General features: G+C 33.0%; 2 protein-coding genes across 3 annotated transcripts; both read left to right on the top strand.

Annotated features, from left to right (window-relative positions):
* The first annotated feature begins 10,059 nt into the window (after positions 1-10,059).
* LOC139847140 (probable serine/threonine-protein kinase PIX13) lies at positions 10,060-13,398 on the top strand. 2 transcript variants are annotated; one of them, XM_071836759.1, is made up of 6 exons: positions 10,060-10,367; positions 10,900-11,180; positions 11,631-11,766; positions 11,863-12,005; positions 12,095-12,215; positions 12,819-13,398. In XM_071836759.1, the coding sequence occupies exons 1-6, from the start codon at positions 10,307-10,309 to the stop codon at positions 13,223-13,225; spliced, it is 1,149 nt and encodes a 382-aa protein (XP_071692860.1). In that variant the 5' UTR covers positions 10,060-10,306; the 3' UTR covers positions 13,226-13,398. The 2 variants fall into 2 exon arrangements, with proteins under 2 accessions (XP_071692860.1, XP_071692859.1); XM_071836758.1 differs by having other exon boundaries at positions 10,828-11,180.
* A 2,077-nt stretch (positions 13,399-15,475) lies between these two features.
* On the top strand, positions 15,476-20,907 carry LOC139850674 (probable galacturonosyltransferase 3). Its single transcript, XM_071840231.1, has 9 exons — positions 15,476-15,667; positions 16,465-16,511; positions 16,670-16,730; positions 17,167-17,217; positions 17,291-17,428; positions 18,013-18,141; positions 18,250-18,584; positions 19,002-19,947; positions 20,511-20,907. The coding sequence occupies exons 1-9, from the start codon at positions 15,608-15,610 to the stop codon at positions 20,796-20,798; spliced, it is 2,055 nt and encodes a 684-aa protein (XP_071696332.1). The 5' UTR covers positions 15,476-15,607; the 3' UTR covers positions 20,799-20,907.
* The last annotated feature ends 2,406 nt before the right edge of the window (positions 20,908-23,313 follow it).

The following is a 23,313-nucleotide window of genomic DNA, read 5'->3' as shown; positions in this document are numbered from 1 at the left end:
GCAATCTTTTCTAGAACCATTCACCGTTTTACTCCATGCCTCAAGAATCACTTTGTCCGCCCCTTCCTTTTGAACCACTCATCAAAGATCTTAAAAGGTTTAGGACCGAAATCAATAACCCGATCCCTAAGCAAGAGCGGGCAATGATCAAAATCCCTACGATCCAATGGAACAACATAGAGATCAACCCAAAGACTAATGAACTTATCATTTACTCAGAAATGATAAAGTTTACTAAACTTGGTACCATCGTCGCTAACACGTGTGAATCTTTTTTATATCGCTCAAAAAGTCAGTTACGTTTATCTTGTAACGAGGTCGACAAAACAAGTCTCAGGAGAGTGCTAGTTGTTTTAATTTATATATGTTGGGCTTATATATATATTCTTCCTTCCTATAGGTTAGCAAGGGCAAGTATGACCTAGGGTCGTTCCTTGAGCGGTCGAATTCAAAACGGAGCTTATTCAGATAATAGTGATTAAGATGGGGGTCTATACACAATCTGGTATCCAAGACAAGTGGCCAGGTACACACAGGATCCTTTTGGTCCAATAAATTGGCAAATGTTTGGAAAATCCAACAACTAAGTCTAACCAGTTTATTCTATACACCACTTTATCCGGAATATCAAATTGTGCAAAGGCTATATTTGGGTTGATTTGTTTTTATAACTGCAATTAAAATAATAAAGCAATATCTTTAAAGTAAGATAGCTAGCATGCAACAGGCGAGGACAGAGAATACGTGGTTAACGTAGTGTCCGAATGATTTGCGAGACACTCCCTGGATAGGTATACCTTGGTGTAAAAACTAGATTCCCTACTAATTGATTTCTCGATTAGCATGTCACGAGGAACTAGGTTATCGTGATTCTTATCGGATGAACTATGCTCAACTCCCGAAGCTTATTCGGTAAAGGATACAAGCGGCCCATCTTAGATACAATGCATATCATGGGCATACGAATAAAGTAGCATAGTCATATACGTATAAAATCCAACCTTTCTTAACACCTTAGTGTATCACCCAAGTGAGTGGTTATTATTGTGTTTCGAATTCCTTTATGTCAATGGTTTTGGTAAAATCTAAAGGTGTATAGACAAATTAGAACCTCTGATGGTTTTAGTCAACCTTAAAGATTTATTAGCCTAGTTTGTATTGTAGTGCGTTGAATTACCATTTGTGAATTAAACTAGCCCTTACTTAAATCTACCCAATAAATCCCTTAGTTATTCACCATGTACTTCACTCTCAGTGTTTCCTATAATGTACTTATCATATAGAGTTTCCATAATGTACTACACTTATAGTGGTTCCATAGCTTCTAAACTTGACCATGTCCAAGTGGCCCTTTAGTACATCAACACTATACTCTACTGTTGTAATAGTATTTTCTCGAGTCTTATACTCTTGACCAATGTCTTGATCTGGTCCTATGGTAATATTTCATGTACTTTATAGTATTTCCGATGGGCTCATACATTGACCAATGTATAAACACAAATAATTAATTACCTTTATAATAGTCGACTTTATAAAAGGTTTTAATCACGTTTATTAGTGGAAGGACGATAATAACGAGGTTTAATATCATAGACAGAAAGTGAATACAAAACGATAATCATCCTCAATTAAATCATGGCAAACAATCAAGTAATTACTCACAAATCATGGTAATAACCATTTCTAATATTAATAAATCACAAACCTCAAACAAGAACATTATGATAAATTAATAGAGGAAAAAGGGTAGATAGTACCGGATGATGCGAGCAGAATAACATTCATATTTCTTCTTGAATATCCAAAAGCATTACAGTACCAAGCTAGCTACTATTACTAACTATTTCCTAACTCGTCTCATGCTTTCCTCTCCCCGGATTGATTGGGATAACCCAGAGAGAGGAAGTCGAGAAATTCTAAAAGAAAAAAATATATATACAAGAATTAAGGAAGTAAAATATAAATGATTTTTGAGAGTGTTTTTTGGTGTTGGGATGTTTTGAAAATGGTATGGCAAATGGCCTTTAAATAGGCACAAACTGACTCTGGCAGGTCGTGGGCTAGATGATGGCAGGCTGGTCGTAACTTGGTCTTCATCGTTTTCACTATGACTTCTTCGTTTCTTGTCCGTTTTAAGCGATTCTTTCGCCCACGCATTCGTAATTGAGTACCTACAAAATAGGATCAACTAAATCATAATTTCCAAAATCTATAAAATAAGAAATTTAAACGCGAGTGAATTGTCTTAGCCGGTTTCGCTCGTTTTTCTTCGTTTTTCATCCGTTTTTAGTGATTCTTGAAACATAGCTTTCGTAATGACAAAATATACCGAATGAAGCAAATAAATGCTTATTTATATGATAAAGTCAATTACTTTATCATGAATGGGGCTATTATCGGGGGTAGAAACGTGACTTTTTTAGCTGATATCACTTTTCCCATTAATCGAGATCTCAAATAAGTTACTCCTTGCAATGAAGTCATTAAAACGTGACGCTCGACCGTGATGAAAAACACAATTTACCATATCCGTTTGGCATCTTACTTCATTAAAGTGTCCAAACATAACCCAAACGAGTCAATCTTACTTATAATATCATCCAACGAACTCCACATTTCTTTTTTCTTTACATCATTGTGAGGCCCATATGCATCTTTCACACCCATATCTTCCGTTACACCTAAATAATGTCCTTCATGTACCTATTTTAATTAAAAATGTTTATCTGTTCGTCAATTAACAACAGATAATTCTTTATCTATTGAATTTGATCCGTTTGGTTTTGATGTGAAGGACTACCAGATGCGGATACCTCTTATTAAAAGTAACTGTGTCGGGGACCTCTATCCACTTACACAATTTTCCAAAACTCGATAAATTTCTCCGTTTGCATTCGTGTCACTCTCACAAGATTTATGGCATCGTAGATTAGGACATCCAGGAACATCTACTTTACGTTCTCTTAGTAATAAATCACTTATTTCATGTAATAAAAAGATATCATCTAGTATTTTTCATTCTTGTATTCTTGGTAAACACATTAGATTACCTTTTTCGATTCCACAAATATTACTTAGTTACAGGGCCGGTCCTGTTAATTTTGATGCCCGGTGCGTAAATATAAAAATATGCCCCTTTAATTTATGTAAGCGAATAGTACTATTATACTATCTTTATAAATATATGTATAAATAAATGGTTATAACCTTGTGTTAAATTTTATGTTTTATTTAACTGAATTTATGTTATAATATACATTTATAGAAGAATATAGACACTAAAAAGATATAATCTCACTTCAAGTCAACTTGCAAGGTTTATTAATACATGCTACATATGTTCTATTGGGAAATATTCATTTAAATCCTTAATTTTGTTTGAAAACCAAGAGCTAAAACTCAGCCTTTAGATTAAAATAATCAATGGCTAGAATTAAAATTAAATGTGATTTGGCGGATCCATCACATGTGATTGTCATGACAATTACATATGATTGTAAGATCCAATCATATGTGATTGTATGATTCTCAAACAAAATTAATAAATCAAATAAATATTTCACGTATTCTAGTTTGTAAAAATATCACAGTAATATTAATATATTCATTCAATTAGATTTCAAATATGCTTATATATTAATATTAAAATACTTTTTTATTAATTTATTAATTTAAACTATATCTTTTAGTCTAGATTTAAATTGACACAAACTAAATAACATACGAGTACATTATATGGTCCTATTTTATTTTGTATTACAAGTACAAAAGTGTTCTTTAATTCCTTAATATACTCACATACATTACTACTCGTATATAATTACAATAATGGAGTATTAATAAAAAAGTTTTAAATAATGTAATCTAAATAGAAGGGTTAATATGTAAGTTAGAATAATAGTGAAGGGGTAAGTAGCAAAAAAGTTAATTGATCATGGATTCACTTTTCCTAAATTTTCCTCAAAATTCTCTGCAACATCCTAACCCAATAAAACCTAAATGAAACTTTTAAGTTTGCGCCAAGAAACAAAAATTAACCATCTAAACATACTATATATATAAGTATAATTATCGTATAACATAATTAAATTGTTTAAAACTTAATTTTTACACACTTACACATCTCAAATCTGTAAAAACTCAAGAATAACCATTGAACACATGATGTCATCTCTTTCATGATGCCCAGGTGCGGTTACACCTCCAGCCCCACCCCAGGTCCAACCCTGCTTAGTTACCGTTTGATATTTTGCATAGTAATCTTTGGACCTCCCCAATTGTTAGTTCAGGTGGTCACCGTTATTACATACTATATTTGGATGATAAAACTAATTTTCTTTGGACATATCCCTTAGGCTCCAAATCTCAAGTTTCTCCGTCTTTAAAAATTTCTTCACCTATATTCATACACAATTCAACACAAAAATTAAAAGTTTTCAATGCGATAATGGAACCGATTATACAAATAGTATGATTAAAAATTTCTTCACATAACACGGCATGACCTTCCGATACTCGTGTCCTCACACCTCTTCTTAAAATGGAAAAGTCGAATGAAAAAATCGTTCTATGATTAATATCATTCGTACACTTTTAGCTCAATCCTCGGAACCACATTCTTTTTGGCATCACGCACTTCAACTGACTACCTATCTCTTGAACATCTTACCCTCCAAACTTCGTTCCAATACCTGTCCTACTCAATATCTATACAACCACATTCCCTCATGCTCCCAATTACGAGTTTTCGGATGCTTATGTTATCCACTAATTCCCTCGACCACCATCAACAAACTCCAACCTCGATCTACACCATGCGTTTTCCTTGGATACCCCTCCAATCATCAGTGGTACAAATGTTTTGATCTCTCGACTAAGAAGATAATTTTTTCTTCTCATGACGTGTTCAACGAATCTATCTTTCCTTTCTCTCAAATAAAACCACCTTCCTCACTCAAATACAACTTCTTAAACGATCCAATCCATACAATTCTACTCGATACTATACTTAATCCATCTACATCTACACCTACGACTAACACAAACAACCATACCGTTGAGCAACATACACCCTCAACTTCTACTCTCAACCTTCTAAACAAATCACACGCTCCCGACCCTCTTATAACTTATTCTCCTCGACCTAAATCCACAAATGTTGACCCTCTACTCACATCTTCGAGTCCTTCCGCGCCTTCTATACCTTCCATCACGGATACCTTAAACACCGACCCCCGCACCTCTCGCCATTGTATGACCACTCGAAGCATGGCCAAATCTTCGACACCTTCTACTTCTCTCCATGTTTCTACTCTATCTCCGATTCCAAAAACTCCCAAAGATGCATTTTCTGATCCTAATTGGCGAAATGCCATGAAAGACGAGTTTAACGCTCTTCTTCAGAGTAATACTTGGAAACTTGTACCTCGATATGATAACATGAATATTATACGGTCTATGTGGATTTTTTGTCATAAAAAGATATCTGACGATTCTTTTGAGCGGTATAAAGCTCGTCTTGTTTGTGATGGCATGTCTCAACAGGTTGGCATTGATTATGGGGAGACATTCAGTCCAGTGGTTAAACGGGCTACAATACACGCTGTCCTAAGTATCTCTCTTAACAAGTCAAGGCACATCCATCAACTTGATATCAAAAACACTTTTCTACATGCTAATCTACAGAAAATCGTGTACATGCATCGACCTATGGGATTTCAAACTATAAATTTTCAGATCATGGTTGTCATTTAAAGAAGTCCTTATACGGTTTAAAGCAAGCTCTCCGTGCATGGTACCAGCGTTTTGCAGACTACGTGGCTACAATTGGATTCAAGCATAGCAACTTTAATCACCCATTATTCATCTACAAGCATGGACAAGATACGGCATACCTTTTATTATACGTAGATGATATCATTCTCACAACATCATCTAATTCACTGCGACAATCCTTCATGACTTTATTGGCATTAGAATTTGTTATGAAAGATTTAGGGCCACTTCATTTTTTTCCTCGATATTTCAGTCACACAACGTCCACATACCATATTTCTCTCCCAACAAAAGTATTATGAGGAATTACTCGGGCGTGCAGGGATACCAAATTGCAATCCTGCCGCTACCATCGTAGACACAAACGCAAAGTTAAGTATAAAGATCGTAAAACCGTATGAGAATCTGACCTTTTATTGCAGTATAGCTAGAGCCCTCCAGTATCTTACTCTAAAACGTCCAAACATTTCTTATACAGTTCAACAAGTCTGTTTACATATGCATGCACCCACCGGGGCTCACATGTTCGCGTTGAAAAGGATTCTTATATATATATATATATATATATATATATATATATATATATATATATATATATATATATATATTGGAAGGATCAAGAGGGAAGTAACCAATCGGGGGGAAGCGGGGGAAAGCAAAAACTTTTTTTTTCGTTTTTTGAAAAAACCTTGTTCACGAACATTATAGATGGGATGAAAATATGAACATTTAGTAGAGACACTTTGTGATAAATGTTTTTATTTTGGCGGGAAAACGCTCGAAGAAGTAATATATAACAATTATCGTGTTTTTTGAGCGTATGTTGAGGTTTTAGCTATTGGGGTTTAGATATTAGGGTTTAGATAATAGGGTTTATAGGGTTTAGATATTAGGGTTTAGAAATTTAGGGTTTAGGGTTTAGATTTAGGGTTTAGATTTAGGATTTAGATTTAGTTTTTAACACGAACGGTTTAGAGTTTAGGGTTTAGGGTTTAGGGTTTGGTGTTTTGGGTTTATGGAATAAACCCAAAACACCAAACCCTAAACCCTAAACTCTAAATCGGGCTAAATTTTACTTCACAAAACATGAAGAAAAAAAACTTTCATATTCTTCACGAACAATATTATCTTGAATGTTATTTTTGTCGATCGTTTTCCCGCCTAAATAATAACATTCATCACGAAGTGTCTCTTCTAAATGTTCATATTTTCGTGTGATCTTGATGCCGGAAAAAAAATTCCAAAAAAACGAAGAAAAAAAAAATTTGCTTCCCCCCGATTGGTTACTTCCCCATTGATCATGCCCCTATATATATATATATATATATATATATATATATATATATATATATATATATATATATATATATATATATATATAGTCTCCTCTTTCGAGTCTTATTTCCTATACGGATGTCGATTGTGGTGGGTGTCCTGACACTCGCAGATCCACATTGGGATATTGTGTGTTTTTTAGGGATAACTTGATCTCCTGGTCATCTAGGCGCCAACCCACTCTTTCTAGATCTAGTGTTGAAGCAGAATATCGTGGAGTTGCTAATGTCGTCTGAAACGTGTTGGATTCGTAATCTGCTGCTTGAGCTATATTGCCTTATTCAAAAGGCAACTATTGTACATCGTGATAATATCAATGCTATTTATCTAGCCGAGAATCCGGTTCAACATCAACGTACTAAGCATATTGAAATGGATATTCACTTTGTTCGTGAAAAAGTCGCTCAAGGATTGGTTCGTGTTCTTCACGTTCCTTCTCGCTATCAAATTGCTGATATATTCATCAAAGGGCTTCCTCACGTTCTATTTGATGATTTTCGTGACAGTCTTAACGTCCGTCCACCTCCCACTTTGACTATGGGGGTATAATAGCCGATAATTATATCTAGTTTATAATTAGTTTATTGTAAACAACTTGTAATCAAAGTAATTGTATCTATCTATATCTATAGTAATTGAGTCCTAGAATCATAAGTATGGTGTATTAAATACGATTAACTCAATAAAATTTACCCACTTAATTTAATAGACGGGTAAAAAGGTTAAAAACTATTATGGTAAAAAGGTAAAAAAAAAATTTAATGACCATATTAAATAAAAACGTCATAAATAAATTTTAAGTAATTAATGATCAATAAATATTTAAACCTTTCATATTCTAAGTAACGTAAGTTATTTTTATAACCTATAAATATATTATCTTCATTCCATTTTTCCAAATCAATTATACAAAAGAGCACGCCATATTACAAATGTTGTATTTTCAATATTTTTAAGATGGAAGGAAAAAGAAATGATATAAAGATTATTATAGTAGATATAGTGTGTGTATATATATATATATATATATATATATATATATATATATATATATATTAAACATAATATATGTTTTTTTGTTTTTGTAGGTATCGAAGAAATACCAAATTCAAAATATTGTAAACCGCAGATAAGGCAAGAAGAAACGTGGTTGACTCTATGTTGGATCGATTCATCCGGAACTCTTTTTAATGTTAATATATTGATATTATGATTATTATATATTATATTTATATAACTTATATGATTAATATATGATTATAATTCATAATTATAATTATGAATATGATTACGATTATTATATCTATTATTATTACATTTTAGTTATAATTTATATAAATATATGATTATTATAGGTGTTACATTTTTTATACATGTAAATATATAGATAATATTTATTTAATTAATTTATATAAATAATTATATATACATATATATGATATTATTATGACTATAATTCATAATTATAATTATGAATATGATTACGATTATGATTAATAATAATAATAATTTTTTATTATTATATTTTAGTTATAATTTATATAAGTATGAATATTATCGGTGTAATATTTTTTATCCATAGATCATGTTTATTTAATTAATTTTGATATATATATATATATATATATATATATATATATATATATATATATATATATATATATATGCAACGATATTTATCAATGTAAATATGAAAAATAAAAAGTTTGAAACTATTGTTATTATTTATGTCATAGCTTAATTTTAAATTTATGACAAAATTATGATAAAAAAAATGAAAAGATTGAAACTAATTATATAATTTTTACTTATTATGACTGAATGTTTATAATAACTAAATTTAAATTAAGAAAAATAAAAAGATAACAGTTATTGAAAAATTTATAAAGTTTACTACTCTTGGTGGTGTTACATATCTTTATTATAATAGTTAATATATAATAAATAATTGTTAATTTTATATCAATTGTTATTCAATGTTATTAACCTCCAATTTTATTCTATTCACGCGTTTTAAATTGTGTGGTGTAGTAATACGTAGCGGTTCATATTTATATTTAGAAGTTTTTTTATGTAGTCCAATTATTATGTATCTACTTATTTTTACATATGAAGTCATAAAGAGAAACTTTCAAAAATTTAATGGTAAATTGTAAAGTTAATTAATGTTTTAATATTATGAATCGTACTAGAATATGTAAGTCTTATAATTTATTTTAGCATCATTTGTTAACTCATTTGGCCACATTTATTAAACTTTTGTTTATATATTGTTTCATGGTTAGTACATATGACCCGAATGTGTAGATTTTCATAGTGGCAAACAAAACATATGTACAAAATTCTACTTGACCAATTGCATAATGGGACCAACATCAACTTCCACTTCAAGGTTAATATGTTTTCAACCAACGCCCGCCATGACTCTAACCATTCGGAACACGAATTTCAAAATAGTGAAATTTGAGAAAAGCCGTGCAACGCACGGGCATTGCCTCCTAGTAGGATTGAGTTTCTTAAATTAGATAAAAGCTAGGATTAAGTAAATACCTCTATAAATAAAGGGATTCGATTAATTTAATGCATCGATTCAGTTTATATCACAATTTATATTTGATAATAATGTACGAATCAGCTATAATTATAATGTTTTTTTGAATACCACGCTGTTAAATCGTTAGATTGACTTTTTAACCTCTCAATTTTAGTTAACTAATCATCATTTGTTTGAAAATACTTTACACTCATGGACTTATGGTTGACGTTGATAATAATTATAATTATATCAATTAAATAATAAATTTTAATAATAAATAAAAATTAATTCAAGGCATATGACTTGGTCTTCTTCCTCTAGTCCCCTGCCCAGTATAAATACCTTCCATTCAATTCATTACATACAGAATTTTCCATAATTACTAGGATTCCACCACCCACCACATTTATTTATATAATACCATCATCATAAATTCCAAAATTAAAGTAGACATATCTTACAAAACCTTTTTCTTTGGATTAAAGTCATATCTCTGTATAATCATTGAATATACAAAGCTTGTTGCTATCCCATTTTCATATATTGAAAATAATCATACATCATCAAGATTTCCATTTTTCAGTGTTTAAACTTTCAACTATGAATTTCTTCTAATTCCCAAAGATAATTTGAGCAGATAATTGGGGTTTTTTCATCATGGGTATTTGCATTTCTTCAACTAATACAGCTCCTAGCACCACTCAAAATGTCAGTTCAGGTAAAAAAGCATGAATCTTTATCATATATTTTGCGTGATTGTTAATGGGTTTTGTGTTTTATGTGTGCTTACTGTTGAATTTTGTATCATTTCATTCTCATTATCCATTGACTATAAAAAGTTTGCATCTTTTTGTCTTATAAACTTTGTGCACTTTGTGTGGGTCTTATGATTTCAGTTGACTTAACCTAAAAGTTGTACAATTTCATCTCAATTTGTTAATACACCATCATCTAATTTCAGCTCAGTTAGACTATCACAGCAAAAAAGTTCAATTTTTTATTAATTTTTTTCAATCTTGATTCACACATATTTGTGTGTTTTCTTGATGTACAACCCCATTTTTAAGAACCCCTTTAAATCTTGATCACAAATATTCAAGTTCATGTGTCTGTAGTATGCATTATGTATGTTAGGGTGTTAATTGAACATTTGAACCAAGATTATTATGGTGAAATAGCTGTAGGGAGTTCATATACAACCACATCCACAAGAAGTATTACTACAAGCTCATCATCAATATCATCATCAGGAATGAGTGGCAATGTCTCTGGGAACAGCCAATTTTCGTCAGGCAGCGGAGATGATCGTGGGCCCAGTGGCCAGCTCTTGCCTCATTCAAATCTTAAAATTTATACATTTTCTGAACTCAAATCTGCTACGAAAAACTTCAGAAACGATTCAGTTTTAGGTGAAGGTGGTTTTGGGAAAGTTTATAAAGGCTGGACTGAATCTAAAGCTAATGACCCTGGTTCGGTAATTGCTGTTAAGAAGTTAAATTCGAATAGTATGCAAGGAGTCGAAGAATGGCAGGTACTTTAAATCGTGTACAATCATTTATTGCATGAATTTACAAGTTACTTGTAACCATCTCAAGATAGCCTGTCTGATTGGATGCGTTTTCCCGTTTATTAATAGTTAATTGTGTGATTTCTTGACCATTATTGTACCTTATATTAATATTAAATGTTGGTGAAGGTGTACTTTTTGAGAGGTTAGTGCAAAGACCTTTTGAGTATTTTAATGTTTTATGGAATGAAATTGGTTGTTAAAGCATCAACTCAATAATTTTACCACTTGTGGGATGCAAAATGATTGATATAAACATGATTTTTTGGTTATTCTAGTACATAAATTTTTTTTTTCTATATGTCCTTTCCAATGGACCTTTTAAGAATTCTTTAATTGGTGCTATGTAAAAAGACAAAATTACCCTTGCACTTGCTAACGTCCGATGGTTGCTTTCGTGATTCTTTCGAGTAGGCTGAGGTGAATTTTCTAGGAAGACTTTCGCATCCGAATCTTGTAAAACTTTTGGGATACTGTTATGAGGGCAAAGAGCTTCTACTTGTTTATGAATTCATGCAAAGAGGTAGCTTGGAGAACCACCTTTTCGGAAGTAAGAATTATTTATTACGTTATGTTATCGTTATAAAAAATTTAAAATGAAAGAACAAAAAAAGAATTCTTAATCTGTGTGAACTGAAATTTACAGGAGGGTCAACTGTTCAGCCGCTTGCATGGGATATACGTCTTAAGATTGCGATAGGAGCAGCTAAGGGTCTGTCGTTTTTGCATACTTCAGATAAATCAGTTATTTATAGAGACTTTAAGGCATCTAACATATTGCTTGATGGGGTAAGTTTGGTTTTCTTTTGTTCGTGTCTGAGTACTGCTATTTTATAAGATTGTGACTGATTCTGTTTTTTTCTTTTTGATTATAAAAGTCGTATAATGCGAAGCTTTCGGATTTTGGGCTGGCGAAAATGGCATCGGCTAGTCAATCACACGTGACAACACGAGTCATGGGTACTTATGGTTATGCTGCTCCTGAGTATGTTACCACAGGTAATCTTTAATTATTAAAAAGAGGTCGATAATATATAACTAGGGGCAGGGGCGTTTTGAGGCGGTGTAAGATAGGGCATCAAACAGGGTCTGAAATTCTGGAAGGGCTCAAATTTTTTTAAAACCTTTATATATGCTTTTTTTTTGTGTGTGTGTGTTATCGGTGCAAGTAACGCAAAAAGAACTTATATCTGGAAAAAAAGATTTTTTTTCCTTCTTATGACATAAATTAGAAGTCATTTTGATTCAGAGATCTCGGAAATAGTGATAACTTATTTTGCTATTTATAATGATATCTTGTTAGTGGTATTATCTTCTTATATATATATATATATATATATATATATATATATATATATATATATATATATATATATAGCAAAATATACATTTATAAGGGTTTATTTTTATATGTTGAACATGAAGTTATAAATTAATTAGACGGCTCTGACTAGGGGCATAAGTCCAACACTACAAAATCAGATTTAACCAAACCGAATTTGGTCAGTTTGGCTAAGTTTTGACATGACATTTATATTTGAAACTTCTGTTTTATTTTCCAACTTTGCAAATTATGAGTATAACTTCTGTTTTATTTTTCAGGACATTTATATGTGAAAAGTGATGTCTATGGTTTCGGGGTTGTGTTAGTCGAAATACTAACGGGCATGCGGGCTCTTGACAATACCCGCCCACCTGAGCAACGAAATTTGGTTGACTGGGTCAAACCGTATTTGGTGAACCCTAGTAAAAGGATTAAGAACATAATGGACTCGCGCCTTGAAGGAAGATACCCAATGAAAGCTGCAGCCCAAGTTGCCCAACTAGCCCTGACATGTCTATCAGTCGATCAAAAATCCCGTCCTTCGATGAAAGAAGTGGTGACAATATTAGAAAGACTTAAAGATATCAAAGAAAAGCCAAAAGTACCTAGAATTTACAATTCAAGTCCTTATTCGCGATATCGAAATGGCCCAAAACCTTCACAAAAGCCGCATCATGTTAAGTGAGATATGAACTGAGATTCACCAAAAGGATCATGATACTTCTTAGCATTAGTTTTGTTGTTAGTATCATTTGATTTGGATGAAGGCTGATAAGTCTTCATATGATGTGTATTTTTTATAAAAATTTAAACTAACATTTGATATAACACACGTATTGCTGATAGATTTAATCTATATTTAACCATATATATCTAATTTTGCTAGTTTTTTAATTATATTTTCTGGTTGGAACATGTCTGATTCTGAAATATTGCTGGTACAAGATTGTGAATTCATAGTGATATGCTGGCATATGCATGTAAAAGAAATGTCACAATAATTATAAGTACCATATGACTGGTGTAATCTTCTTTTTTGTAATGGTCAAGTTTGTATAAATGCAACATACTAAAAACTTACAATCAAAACATAAATTTACAAACATGCAGATATATGTTCATTTTTCAAAAACAGACAGATATACGGAGTAAATGATTTAGTTTTCTGACAAATTTTCCTAAAGCAAAAACAGATAACATCAAAGTCTGATCGACATATCAAAACATAAGATCACCTCTGTTATATGAAATAATTAGTAATAGGAAAATGGTAGCGACAATCTAAAAAACGTGATTTTAAACTTTAAATGGCGAAAACAAACGACTGACACACGTAAACACCGGAGGACTGAATACAACACCAAACTACGCCAAAAGTGAACCAAAGCAAACTGATTTCGCCTGAATAAAAATGAACAGATTTCAGACAAAAGAACGTCTTCTGGCCGTAAATGTATTTCTCTGGCGAACGAAGTGCTAATTAAGCTTTAGTACAATGAACTCTGAAGAGTTGCGACAACAAAAACTTAGCAACTATAGCTAACCAAGGAACAAATGGCGGCAAAGCTGGTGACTAAAAAATTCCGTCGACCATGAAATATCCGGTGAAAACCTTTTTTCACTTCCAGACCCGAGTTTTCCGACTCGTTTTACGAGAATACTACAACCTGCTTTGCAAGGTGTAGAGCTGTGTATGGTGGAACTCAGTGGCCATGAGAGATTTTTTTGATCCTCTATGGATTCGAACTCCTAGACCACCTTCTATTTAGATATGTTACGGTGGATGCAATTGTTGTGGTGTGAGAGTGGGGTGTAATTTTTGCTGACGTGACATTGTTGTGGGATTGAAGGGTGATGTCCTAAATATATTGTTGTGGTATTGTGATGTCATGGGTAAATTATAATTGACATTTGATTAATTTATATTTTATTTAAATAAATAAATGAGAAAAAAACCTGATTGGCTCCCCAGCGTTGTGCCCTCTATGGTTGCCCCTAAAACATCACAACAATTTAGGTCACAACGTTCTCATACAGACCGTTGTGGTCGGTTATAATGCAACAATTTAAATTGTTGTCACCCATAGCATGTGGTCTTAGACCATCTTTAACAATGATGGGCGTGTTGGCGTGTTGCTGGATAGGGGTGCGGTGCTTGGTGGACGTGCTAGTAAACTGGTAAATAATGGGGTGACGTGTTGAGTGGCGTGTTGGGTGATGTGTTAAAATCTAATTGAAAGTTGGGTGAAAAAGAGGATAAAAATAATTAAAAACGATATATGAACCAATGAAAAAATAGCACACCACATTTTGTTCTCGTGCTCCTTGCACGCACGCCGGCTAACACTTGGCTAGCATGCCACCATTAATAGGCGTGTTGGTGATTTTGACCCTGAGCACGCCTTGAACACGTACCATTACTCATGGTCTTAGTGGGAAAACCGGAATCCCATTCGATTAATTCGGGTCCTAAAAAAGAATTTCAAAGCTAATTACTATTATAAGAGTTGGTTGTTTACCTAAAAAAATCAATAATTTTAAAAATATATAAGGTCCTATAATTAAATTTAATGATTTCTTATACAATTTGAAAACTACATTATATTAAAAAAATTTAAAATAGTGGGGTCATAAGACCCCACCCCTTTAACTTTAGAATCGCTCTTACTCTAAACTATGGTAGGTAATATACTCACACACCCAAAATTGATCCATTCATACTTTTTAGCACAAAATTGATCCATTCACACTTTTTAACACAAAATTGACAGTTATAACCTCAATTTACACAATTATCATAATATATTTTAATTATTTCTCATAATTTGATTGATGAATATATATATTATAAATGTTATTTTTTTAAATAAAATTTGTGTTGATTGACGTACTAAAATCAACTTTCCAAAAGCCCCTTTTCGAGAGAGCATATAATTTCAATTTAACTCAATCGGAGACCGACACTAGCCGCTGCCTGCTACTCACCGATCTCTGATGCCACCATTTTTTCTCATTTTCCGATCACAGAACGGAATCTGATTACACGTTTTCATTCATTTCTCCGGCAATGAAACCTCCAATTCGAAATTGTTTATCTCCTCATTTCATTATATTCGTCTTCCTGCAGGTAATCATTTATCCATTTCTTAACTTAATAATTTGTAGATATACATGTAATCTCAAGTTACACCGTCATGTTTTGTGCATTAGGGTTTTTAATTTATTTATTTTTATCGAATCGTAACACTAACCTTTGTTGATGCTTCGGATCCTTGATCATGCTATCCTTACTATAAGTATCTTTACATCCTGAAATTGTATCTCAATCTAGCAGTGATTATAACTTTAAGGTATAGGTTTGCACCTGATATCTTCAAACACATCACACAGTTATAAATGTGAATTTACAGTTTAAAGTTTATTATGCTACAAGTTTAGTTACTAGTTGAAGAAAGTAGTTTAATATATATATTTTTTTTTTTTTCTAGTTAGTGATTTGGATAAACAAATTTAGTTAAGCCTGTTGCTTTTACTTCCTGTGTTTGTAAACCTAAATCATTTAAACAACTTGTGATTTGCAGATAATATTTAGGTTTAATTGTGTTTACATATTGTGTTTACATATTGTGTTTACATCTCCCGTAGTTGCATAAACCGCCCCCAACTACTGCCCTGGAGGAAACTCGGACCAGTCCGAGGGCATGACCGGTAAAACCCCCTCCCCGCTGCCCCCGCACTAAGTGAAAGGCGACCTGGGTGGATACTTCAGGTCAGGGATAACATTGGGTGCAATGTTGCAGTCCAGCGGAGTCGAACTCCTGACCTCCCGCTAAGAGAGGCAGGCCACTACCAGCTGAGCTACAAGTCAATGTTTAATTGTGTTTATATATTGTATTTTTACATTTTACACATGTGTACAAACAGGTCCACATTGCTGTTGTTGGAGCTAATGGGTTTGATTCATTAACGGTGTAAGTTGACAATCATCATGCTTTTTTCATTCCATAAAAGGACCTACAATTTATATATAGACTTCACTTATTATGTTTTTGAATTCGCCATTGCATTACTTTGAAGTGATTAGGGGGATACTAATAGCTTGATCATGCTTCTATTTCTGTTCTTTCAGTCACAGAGAGAGTAATCGACATTGGCCCTTGTTTGACTGTCCACAGTGTATGGACAAGAAGGTACCGTTTTCCTTCTTTAGAAATGAAAAACAAAGACATTTATCAAACATTTCATGTTTTATTAATCAAGAATTTCTTTTGTGCCACAACCAATTCAACCGGTGTCTTATTATAGTTGCTGATGGCAAATAGGTAGATTTGGATTAAATGTTATTAGAAAAGGAAATGTTGTATATTATAACTTCTAACTGTCTCAGAGTGTAGTTTCTTATATATTCATTCAATCTGCTAACAGATTTGTAAAACTATAAATTATTCCTCTATTATCTCACTGCGAAACCTAAGGGTGCGTTTGGTTGATGGAATGTTATTGGTTGAATCGGAATTCCATTTCCATCGAATTTCATCGAATTCTGCGAACTAAAAGCAACCTAAGAGCCGTATCTTTCTTGAGCTGAAATTCTTGCAATTACTGAATATGACATTGTACATGCAGGAAAAAAATAACACAAAATTTATGTCAAGTGGGAATAATCTAGTTGAGAAGGTAATCATCCATTTTTTGTTATATTAATGGTGCTCATCAATGATGATGTCACTGTCTTTGTGATGTAATGCAGGATATTGACATAATAGTGACATACACAGACACTTCCGGTGCTATACGAATCAAAACTGTCAACTCCAAACATTTGTCTGCTTCATGGGTCTGGAAAAACCCTATTGATGACAACCAAGGCAAAAAGGAAGGCTTAGAGGTATATAAATATAATAACTTTGGGATTTTCCCAGATAATGCAACATTTTATTTGTCAATTTTCCACTTTAGAATTTCTTTAATATTTTTTATATGGTCATTAATATAGTAATATTAAAATATTAATTCTGTGGTCAGTCACACATTACATGAAATATGAAGTATTATACTATTAGTAGAGGTGGAAATAAGGCTGGTTGGGCGATATGTCTCATTAACTAGTACATGGTTGAGATCGGCTGTGTTGGGTTGGCCACATTAATTTTGTAGATGTTTTTAAAACGTAATTAGTTTTTTGATTATTGTTCAACAAATAATATTGTTACAATACTGGTATAAATATATGCTTCGAATGGTTAAGGAGTTTGTTCCAACTCATTTAACCTATTCAATCCATTTTCTCTTTTCTAGACCCATTTAAGATAAAAATTAACCCATCCATAGCTAAATGGGTTGGAAGTTGTCACCTCTACTCTTTAGTTGTCTTCCCTTTTTTGGAAGAAGTAGGATACAATCTTTTCTTGATTAATTTATACATTTCCCATTATTATCCTTCTTTTATTATTAATTAAAATTAAAAACCAGTTATTAGAAGATCCTGAAAAAATGAAAGTTAAGGAGAACGACGAACATTCTGCCAATGAAAACGCGGATGAGAATGAGCTGTCACCCAAAACAATATCTCCAATGCATCCAGCAAAGCTCAAGCGCCGGGTAATTATCAAATGTTTATTTATTTATTATTATTATTATTATTATTATTTTTCTGATGGTTTATTGTATCTGTTACTGATCACTAGTCATTTTTTTATTCCCATTTAGGCCTTACGCCAGGAAAGGAGGGATCGTCGAACGGCTGAGTTGATCCAAGTAGGTCAAAAGAGCGAGACTCAGATGCAAGAAGCTGCAATCGAGCGTGCTAAAACTTTTGATACAAGTGTCAAATCTAGATACAGTATTTGGAGAAAAGAATATGAAAGTCCAAATTCTGATTCTACTGTAAAGCTTATGCGTGACCAAATCATAATGGCAAAAGCCTACGCAAGTATTGCAAAAGCCAAAAATGAAACTGGCGTCTACGAATCTTTAATTAAGCATTACAAAAGAAGTCAGCAAGTAATTGAAAAGGCAACGTATGATAGCGATCTCGGGCCAAGGTATTGCTCACTGAACCATTATTTAAATTCACTTTTAATAAAATGTCCCTTGTACACTTGTACAGTTCTTCTAGAGGTGGCAAAATGGATGGGTTGTCAAAACATCTTCAGTTTGAAATTGGTTAGTTTTATCACGGGCCAAGTGGGTTGGGTTTACCCACAAACACTTCACTGTCCATTTATTTACATCTTTCTATAAATGATTAGTGTGTGACTATCATGACCTACAAAAACAATATCATTTTGATAAAAATGATTCAGGATGCTAAATGCTTTATAAATAGAGTTCATGTGACTTTTAAACCGTTATAAAAACCCAAATAGACCCATTCACAAGTAAACGGGTCGTAATTGCCACATTTAACTGGTAAACTGGATCTCATATCTTATTTAGTTTTTGTTTCACTTCTCCACCAGTGCACTTGATCGAGCTAAAGAAATGGGTCACATATTGTCTTTAGCAAAAGACCAATTCTATGATTGTATCATAATGGCAAGAAAGTTACGGGTCATGCTTCAGTCAACCGAATCAAACGTTGAAGAAGTCAAGAAAAAAAGTGCATCGTTAACACAACTAGCCGCCAAAACCGTACCTAGACCTTTGCACTGTCTTCCTCTAGTACTCACAACCGATTATTTCTCACTAAATGACGAAAAGAAAACGTTCCCGAATACAGAAAATCTCGAAAACCCTTCGTTATACCACTACGCTATATTTTCCGATAACGTTTTAGCAACTTCTGTAGTCGTTAATTCAACAGTTCTACATGCAAAACATCCTGAAAAACATGTTTTTCATATAGTTACAGACAAGTTGAACTTTGCTGCTATGAAGATGTGGTTTTTGGTCAACCATCCGGAAGGTTCTACGATCCAAGTACAGAACGTGGACGATTTCACATGGTTGAATTCGTCTTATTGTCCTGTTCTTCGTCAGCTTGAATCATCTCGAATGAAGGAATATTATTTTAAGGCACATCAAGCGTCGTCTTTAACAGCTGGGTCGGATAATTTGAAATATCGGAACCCGAAATATTTATCGATGTTGAATCATTTGAGATTTTATCTACCTGAAGTGTACCCAAAATTGGATAAAATATTGTTTTTGGATGATGATATTGTAGTTCAAAAGGATTTGACACCTTTATGGGACGTTGATTTGCACGGGATGGTAAATGGTGCTGTAGAGACGTGTAAGGAGAGTTTTCATCGGTTTGATAAGTACTTGAATTTTTCTAACCCTAAGATCTCACGTAACTTTGACCCGGATGCATGTGGTTGGGCGTTTGGTATGAACATGTTTGATTTGAAGGAGTGGAAGAAACGTGACATCACGGGAATTTATCATGGCTGGCAAAATATGGTAAGGACTTTTTACTGTTCTATACTTTTACCTTTTTAATGGTGATTTATTCACTAAAGGTGGCAACTTGGGCAGGTTAGGTGGGTAAGTAATGGGTCAAAATAGTACGGATTGAAATGGGTCATTTTATTAGTAATGGTCGAATTGGGTGAGGTGGGTCAGAGAGTCTTGTCCGTGTTTTGGTACCTTATCAGTGTGCTGAATGCTAATTATTACAGTTGTAAACTAAATCTATCTTTGAAAAATAATAGATGAAGTTGTATGAATTAAAAAATTGAACTTTTAGAAACTCTTATCTAGTTAGACACCTTTGACCCATTCCCATTTCACCTAATTATTTTGTTTTGACCCATTTGAGATAACACAAAACCCTAATCGGCCCATTTTTCGGGTAAACATGCAAAATTATCATTTTTTACCATCTTGACAACCGATACTACCTAATACTTCTAATCAGTTCATCACACTTACCATTATGATCCTGGTTTTTTGAATCTTTAACTAATGATTTCTGCTTAATTGTGTTTTTTTTTTGTTTTTTTTTTATTTTTTTTTTATGGCAGAATGAGGAAAGAACTCTATGGAAACTTGGGACATTGCCACCCGGACTAATAACGTTCTACAACTTGACCCATCCATTAGAACGAAGCTGGCACGTATTGGGTCTTGGATATGATCCAGCCCTTAACCAAACTGAAATAGAGAATGCAGCCGTTGTACATTACAACGGCAACTACAAACCTTGGTTAGACCTTGCGATTGGCAAGTATAGATCATACTGGTCAAGGTATGTGATGTTTGATAATTCGTATCTTCAACTTTGTAACATTAATAGTTTTGTATTATCATAGTATTCTTGTCACACGTTTCATGTATGACACTCCATTTTTGTACCTTCTATGCAACTATAGGTTACAAGCATTATACTACATGATTTTATATCATTTGAAATTTTGAACAGGGTCAGAGTGTCTCTTATGTTTTACCTTTTTTTATATTTCAATGTGTTAGATATTTCGAGTGTTAGTGAAGTTATTTGGTTATTAGCTATTTTCATGTAATAGGGTTGACTAAATTCATATTTGATCCGTGACACTAATTGAATGTATTACTAGTTTACTTGGGAACTAGTAGCCGAAGCCTTGGAGGGACTACTCGGTCAAGTACTACTCGAACGTTGACCAACTTTTACTTTTACCAATTTTGACCGACATAAATATAAATATAAACATAATTATCCAAAAGCATAAACATAAATGTAGTGGTCAAAAACATAGACACAATTGCTTATTTATTTAAATACTATGATCATAGATATTTTTACCCGAGATCCAATTCTTGGCCTTCTCCATATAGTTTGATGATTTGACCTCCATCCTACATACATTAAACATCATCATCATCTCCTGATATCCTCACTCTCACAAGAGGTTTCAGTAACCTCATTAACAACATATCTTGGGTGGTCAGAAAAGAGTCAGAAACGGTCATGGAATATTCCGATTAGGTTGCCTACCTAGGTAGCCTTGAAAACCTTATTGTTTTACCTTATCTGTTTTCATCATCTATTTCTTCCTCCTTACTTTCCGACTCAAAATTTTCCGTCAAAATTCTCAGTTCTAGCGCTTCATGGTGCTAAAAATTCATCTAACACCCAAAACCTATATTGTGCTAACCACTTAACAAAATGAGTTTGCAAATTAAATGACACAACATGGAAGTACATGCCGATATAGTGCATGACACGGTTGGTCAAGTTACAGTTCCTTGGTTGAGGGACATATATTTTTCTTAGGATTCGACATCAACAAATATATAGTAGCTCAAGAACACAATATCCAGTGTTTGGAGAAGTCGTTTTCAGTAACTACAGATGATAATGGTTCAGTGCTTAATCTCAAATGTTTGATCAGCTTGGTTGGCCAAGTTGGGGACAATTATGCGTGACTAGAAACTATGGAGTTATAGATTATAAAAAAATAACATAATTTTTCATACATTAAAATTCATGTTTTACATGTGATGCAAGTATGTTGGAAGTTGATGTTAAATTATTAATTAAATTATTAATTAGGCCATCTGAACCATCATTTTGAGGTAAGTGGAATTTGTGTTGGATAATACACTTTCTCTCTTATAGAATACTTTTTCTCGCTAAGACTCAAAAACATAGTAGCAAAACGTTAGACGTAGTTGGCTCCGAAGATTGACTTAATCACCCCTACGATTTCTATATCGTGATCCGGGACTTGCACGACGCTGTCCGGAGGGATCACAACCAATCGGCAATCCACCCCGCTAAGAGTCTTTACCTTGTACTTGTGGCTGTATCCGCTAGCCGGAAATATAATATATACAAACATCTAACAAATCTCAATTTTTGATCTGCACTACGAACAGAAGAGTCAATAACATTTTAGGACGTACTAGTGAAATGACCTGTGGAACCACGGGTTTGTTTAAACGAAACAGTTTAATGATATGTTTTAGGTATTAAGTGAAAGTAAATTGCTAAAGTTATTTAGTTTAATGACCCGTGGAATCACATAGTCCGACTAAGAAACTCGTCAGCTGAACATTTCATCAAACACCTAAAATGCATATTAAACAATCCACATCCAATCAAAAGAGATGATATTGGTTGTCACTTTATTTTAAAAATGTAAATCAAAATATATATTTAGAATTGGTTTCCTTCTGCATAATTCAAAATAATTCAACATTATTTAATAATTTAATTTTAATAATTAAAATAATTATTAATAAGATTTATTAATAATAATTAATTAATAAGATTTAATTTTAATCAAAATTATTTAGATTAATGACATCACCCACCATGCTTAAATTTTTTTCTTATTCTTTTTGATTTTTTCTTAACAAAGGAATTAGCCTAATAATGACATCATCATTTTAGCATTTTAATATTAACTATAGATAAATGTTAACAATTTTTTTAACGGTTGTCATTAAGGTACATAAAACTATTATACAATTTTATAACCGTCTCTAAAATTAAATATATAACAGTTACTTAGAGGGCTCCCAACCATGACAAGCTTCCTCACCAGGACTAGCTGTCACATCAGCGCCAAATCAGCACTTTCTCACCAAGACTAACCCAGTACTAAACACTCTCAACCATATCATACTTTCGCATAAAAACTGAACCCACTGTATATCAATGTACAAGTATAAAAGGCAATTGTTCAAGTTTTTTATTAAATACATTGCATGACATCCGTCCTCGAGCATGCTTCTACGTCACAAAGCGCAGGCAAAAATGCAGGGCGGCTCGAGGGCAGCTGTCAGGGCGCGACGGTGCCATCGACGCTCTAGAAGGGCGGATGCGTTGGGAGAGCTCTA

Source organism: Rutidosis leptorrhynchoides, chromosome 5, assembly GCF_046630445.1.
Source record: "Rutidosis leptorrhynchoides isolate AG116_Rl617_1_P2 chromosome 5, CSIRO_AGI_Rlap_v1, whole genome shotgun sequence".
NCBI lineage: Eukaryota > Viridiplantae > Streptophyta > Magnoliopsida > Asterales > Asteraceae > Rutidosis > Rutidosis leptorrhynchoides.
The sequence above is the reverse complement of the archived record's forward strand: the minus strand, read 5'-3'. Positions and strand labels throughout refer to the sequence as shown.